Below are 4,985 nucleotides of genomic sequence, written 5' to 3' on the forward strand. Positions count from 1 at the left end.
GTGATATCTTGGTTAATCTGGGGTGTTGAGATTCATGGTTTATTGGAAAAGCAACTGGAAATCAATTTATATGCAAGTGTGTCATGTGTGGAGAAGGTACCTCTAGCTAGCTTATCACCCATTAATTCACCAAATTCGTATCCTTTTATTTTGCTTCTTTAAACCTGTTTGTTTAAGTTTTAAATTCTTCAAAAACTCAATCCCCTTTACTTTGTTGTGTCAAATTAGTTAGAATCTGTCCAATTTGTGTTTTTAAGTGTTTTGAGTCAAGTTAAAGTTAGAATTCGTCCAAATCACTCTTTAGTTTTTGTTTTGAGTCATTTGCTTGTTTTGTGTTGTTTTGAGTCTTTTTAGTTTGTTTTCAGTTCTTTGAGTCTAGTTAAGTGTTTTCAAGCCTAATTTTATGTTTTTAAGTCAGTTTAGAGTAGATTAGCAATCCCTCCAAATCCCCAACCTAAAACGATCCCTACTTACATCTTTATTATAATTGTCAATAAAAGGATTTAATTTGAGTGCTATTTTATATACTCCACACCACATAACAACTCCCCGCCCCGCCCCCCCCCCCCCCCCCCCCCCCCGAGTACATGAGAGAGAACCAACACCACGAGGTGTTTCGTCAGAGTTACGACTGGGGGATGGCAATACCCACTTCCATCCACTTTTTCATGGCAACTATTAGTCAAGATTGGTGGAGACGAGTAATGCTAGTAAAAGAACATCTGCAGTTCATAAGAGAAACCTCAGAGGTTTAAGCTCACAGAAGGTAACCAATCACAACTCCACACGGAGCATCACACAGACAACGGATGAACCCAGAACAAATTTCAGTAAGCAAAATCGAAGTTGGGTTTCGTTACTCCACCATTATCTAATTAAACAACCCGACTCGAGACTTGACGCTGCAATCATTGGATCTTAAAACAGCAGATTTTCCACTGTACATTTTAAAGAAGTTCAGCCAGAACCAAGCACCCTCCAAATACCCTGAACTACTTCTATGCTCAGGAAGCACTACTCGTGAAAGATTAGGACAGCTCAGATCATTAGAGATCAGATCTCTATTACAGCTTATGACAACGAAACAAGATATACAAAAAGATGGAAGGAGGAAACGTTTAACCGCACCCATAGTTTACATCTGGTCTTGCAACAACTGAAGAGAAGGGAACTTCAACTCTCTCTTTCACAACGCATCGCCCCTTCCCATCTTCCACCACAAGGACTCTACCGGGGGGGCATTCAATGGTTGATCTCTGTTCTTTAGTTTGTGGTTGCTGAGAAAGACCGGATATTTTGAAAATAGCATTACTTCTCACAAGTTTAGGCCCAAAACCAGACAGGCTTAATACAGATGCCACACCAACAATAGTAAGCAAGGTCTTGGCTGCAGTGCTTAAGAAAAATCCCAACCCCTTTGAGTTTTTGGATCCACTTTGCATCTTATCTGTCTCACTCAAATTCTTCTTCGCTTCATTTGTCGGATCACCAGAGGTTATCCCATTTCGTGGAGACTTGTGTGCAGGTGGTAAATAGCCATTTTCTACAGAAAGAATGTGTGGAGAGCGGCTTGGATATGGAGGAAGCAAAAGATCATTGTTGTGCTCTACTGTTTCACCCGCAAAAGCAGAAGCCTCACGTAAAACTTCTAATTCCTCCCCTTTGTACTCTTTAAGTTTGTCGAGTAGCATCTTGCGGCTGCTTTCAATCTCAGAAAGGGCAACTTCCCTTTCATACGTTTGCTGCTGTTGCAAAGCCTGATGATAAAACAAAACAAAATTCAAAACCTATATTATAAAACAGGTCCATTCTTGACTAATATAGCTCTTATTATAAATCAAAAACATTATGATGAACTCACTGGCAGTATGGTTTCCCTGGAAAGGGCAATCACTAGTTAAAAATGATGATAAAATCATGTTAACACTTGGACATCGATAAGAATTCGATCAGAAGTGCTTAGCAACAGATGGAATGAAGACACTCAGAATAATTTATGTCAAGCAAATAATTTGTGTAATGCATCAGTATGGTTGAAAATTATACTAGCGGGTGAAAATCACTCACCAGTGCTGACAAAAGATTCCAATTCATTCATCCTCATAAAAGGGTTTGACAATATGTATAACAGTATGTCTCAGACTCTTAAGAATTTCCAAAAATCCACATGTCAATTACTAATTCACGAATCTCCGTAAACATAAATCTAATGCCTTCCTCCATGGTTAAATAGGAACCCTCTGTAATTTAATGTGAGCACAAAAATGACAAGTATGTAGTTCATTTGCATGGAAGTTCAATGAACCACAAGTCCAGCCTTTCTAGCCAACTATGGGTATTGGGTTATGTAAAAGTTTTGTAATTTGAAATCATTGGTTCCTTGAATCATTGGGCTTCTCTCTAAATAGAGTTGTGTAAAATATCTAAAGCCTTGATGATTGATCCTTCGAGGAAAGAATACTAATGATCTACTTTTTGGGCTTAGTTATCTTAGTGTTTTGTATGCCTATATAAGGAGTATCAATAAACATACAGATGTTTTCAACTTCAATTATCTGATTCCTTCAATTCGTTCACTTTGCCTCCAATGGGTTCAACACAAGGAGAAGAAAAACTTCGATGGGAGGTTGACTTCTATTTTGTTCACTATGGCCATTACGTGATGCAAAAATTTGCTTAGCAATTCGATAATGACATTGACATTATGTTTTGCTTAAGCATAAAAAACAAAACACATTTTCTTCACGTCATATGTGATTTACAAGTAGATTTCTGCACATGCAACTTTCCTAAAATAACTCACTAGATTTTAAAGGAAGAAATGGATGGAAACTTCCACGTATTGTCCATGTTGAAGGTAGAAGATGAGTACTCATGAAGGAAAGTCAACCCTTCTAATCCTTCCATTTTTTGGGGATTTAAAGGGGATAATATTCTTTCATGACTACTCTATCTTCTACTTTCAACTTGGACAACATTGGAAGTTGTCATGCATTTTTTCCTTCCATATTCTTCGAATCTAGTGAGTATCCTAACCAAGCCAATCCTATGTGACAAATGCAGCCTCAGTTATCTCAAACTTACATCCTACCCAACCTGTTATAGGAGGTGATGATGCAAAGATGAAGACTGTTAAAGATCCTAATAAATAATGCCCAAGTAACAGTTTTAGTAAAGAAATTAAATCCAAAGTGAAGCATAAGCCACCCCATTTAACAGAGCAAACTAGGAGACACATATATACACATAAATGACACTAAAGATTTAAAAGTTAAGCCCCAATTGCATCTGACAAACAAGTGCAGTTAAATTAGGGTTTTTTTTTTTTCTTTTTTTTTCATCTCTTCCACCACCCCACCACCCCCGCCCCAAACAAAACAAAAGTTAAGCCCCAATTACACGGTACTTGCAAAGTCTTCTGCAGTTTCACAAATTTAAAACCTGTGCATGCACAACACTCAGTGATTTCATAGGACGTAAGTTTCATTACGAGACCTGATATAGGAGGTGACGCCATTTCTTAATTTTCAATTTCTAAACATTAACATGAAAATGCAAATAATTAGCATATAAAAGTTCCCATAGATGGGTACACAAACTCAGCCACGTATTTAATTTCCATTGATGGGTAACGAATGGTGTGTGCAAGCACAGACAAGGGCTCAGCCCCAGTAAGCCCTGCATCACCTAAGAATAGGCTGAGCACTGTTGTAACCAACGACAATCATGCCTCACGGTACCAGAATGAGGGAACCCACTTCATCCTCAACTCCGTAGTTCATTTGTGTGAGAATAATATATTTCATATAATGATTGGAGTATCGGTATCCTACCAGTGAGACACATCTTTCGAGCATTCTGTACATGAAACAACACCCCCCATCCCTCTTTTTGATGTAATTGTTTTTCTTAAACAAACCGAAACAACAGCAATTTAGCATTCAGAAATAGTTCATGTATAAACCAACATGGAAAGAAATTAAACCCTAAACTCAAGCATTGAACACAGCATACTACAATAATTACATACATGAAAAATGTAAAGTTTCAAACTTTAAGCTACCCAATCTCAAATGACATTCTAGTGCAGCAAAAATTAGGGTTTTTTTTTGTAATCTTTCTCCCTCCCTAAAGAAATTGGGTTTAGCGGCGGCAAACAAACCTGTAAGGAAGAGAGCTGGTTCTCAAGGGATTCAAGGGCGTCGCAGATGTTGAAAAGCTTATGTGCCTCTTCCTCTTCCACTTCCTCTTCTTCGTTTTCTTCTGCTACTTTGTCTGTTGCTTCGCCGTCGGCGTAGATTCCATTTTCTCTCTTGGGTGGTGGGTGATTTGCTTTGTGGATGCAGTTGCTGATCTTCAATCTCAGCTCTGTGGCTCTTCCCAGAACCAACCCAATGCCCTCTTCTTCCATCTCTTCTTTCTTTCTAGAGCGAGAGAGAGAGAGAGAGAGAGAGAGAGAGAGTTGAAGGGGCTGGAAATTGAAAGGGTTTGGCTGGTTTGTTTCAATTGGGGAGAGGAGAGTAGAGGAAAGGAAGGTTTATCAGTACCGCCAAAATAGAACCGTACTGGAGTTTCGGTTTTGGGTTTAAACCGTTTTAAGTGATTCTGGTGTTCTCTCTGTCTCATGCCACTAGATTAGATTTGATGAGATAGAATCATTTTCCATTATTTTTCTCTCTTTTTTATTATTTTATTATTTGTGAGCCTTCACTCTTTTATTGTTTGTTTTTTATGCCAATGAAATGCCAAAACTCCCCACTAAAGAATACAAAATAGTATGTATTTAGTCTAAATTTTTTGGAGAGTTTTAATGAAAAGTTCACAGTACTGTTAACTTTAATGAAAAATCATATTTTTACACTAAAAAGTCAAACCTTGTACTATTCACTTTATACTTTATTTTGTCTTTATCATTAAAACTCAAAGTTTTCAATTCTCTTTCATTAGTTTTCCTAATTTTTTTTGTTACGAATTATGTGTTAATT

General features: G+C 37.6%; 1 protein-coding gene across 1 annotated transcript; it reads right to left on the minus strand.

The window, feature by feature from the left end:
• Positions 1 to 889: 889 nt before the first annotated feature.
• On the minus strand, positions 890 to 4,593 carry LOC125470168 (plastid division protein PDV2-like). Its single transcript, XM_048568767.1, has 2 exons — positions 4,163 to 4,593; positions 890 to 1,757 (listed from the first exon to the last, which is right to left on the minus strand). The coding sequence occupies exons 1-2, from the start codon at positions 4,409 to 4,411 to the stop codon at positions 1,119 to 1,121; spliced, it is 888 nt and encodes a 295-aa protein (XP_048424724.1). The 5' UTR covers positions 4,412 to 4,593; the 3' UTR covers positions 890 to 1,118.
• Positions 4,594 to 4,985: the final 392 nt, after the last annotated feature.

The sequence above is a fragment of a genome, unplaced genomic scaffold (genome assembly GCF_019419815.1).
Source record: "Pyrus x bretschneideri cultivar Hongxiangsu unplaced genomic scaffold, Pyrus_bretschneideri_v1 Contig10, whole genome shotgun sequence".
Classification (NCBI taxonomy): Eukaryota; Viridiplantae; Streptophyta; class Magnoliopsida; order Rosales; family Rosaceae; genus Pyrus; species Pyrus x bretschneideri.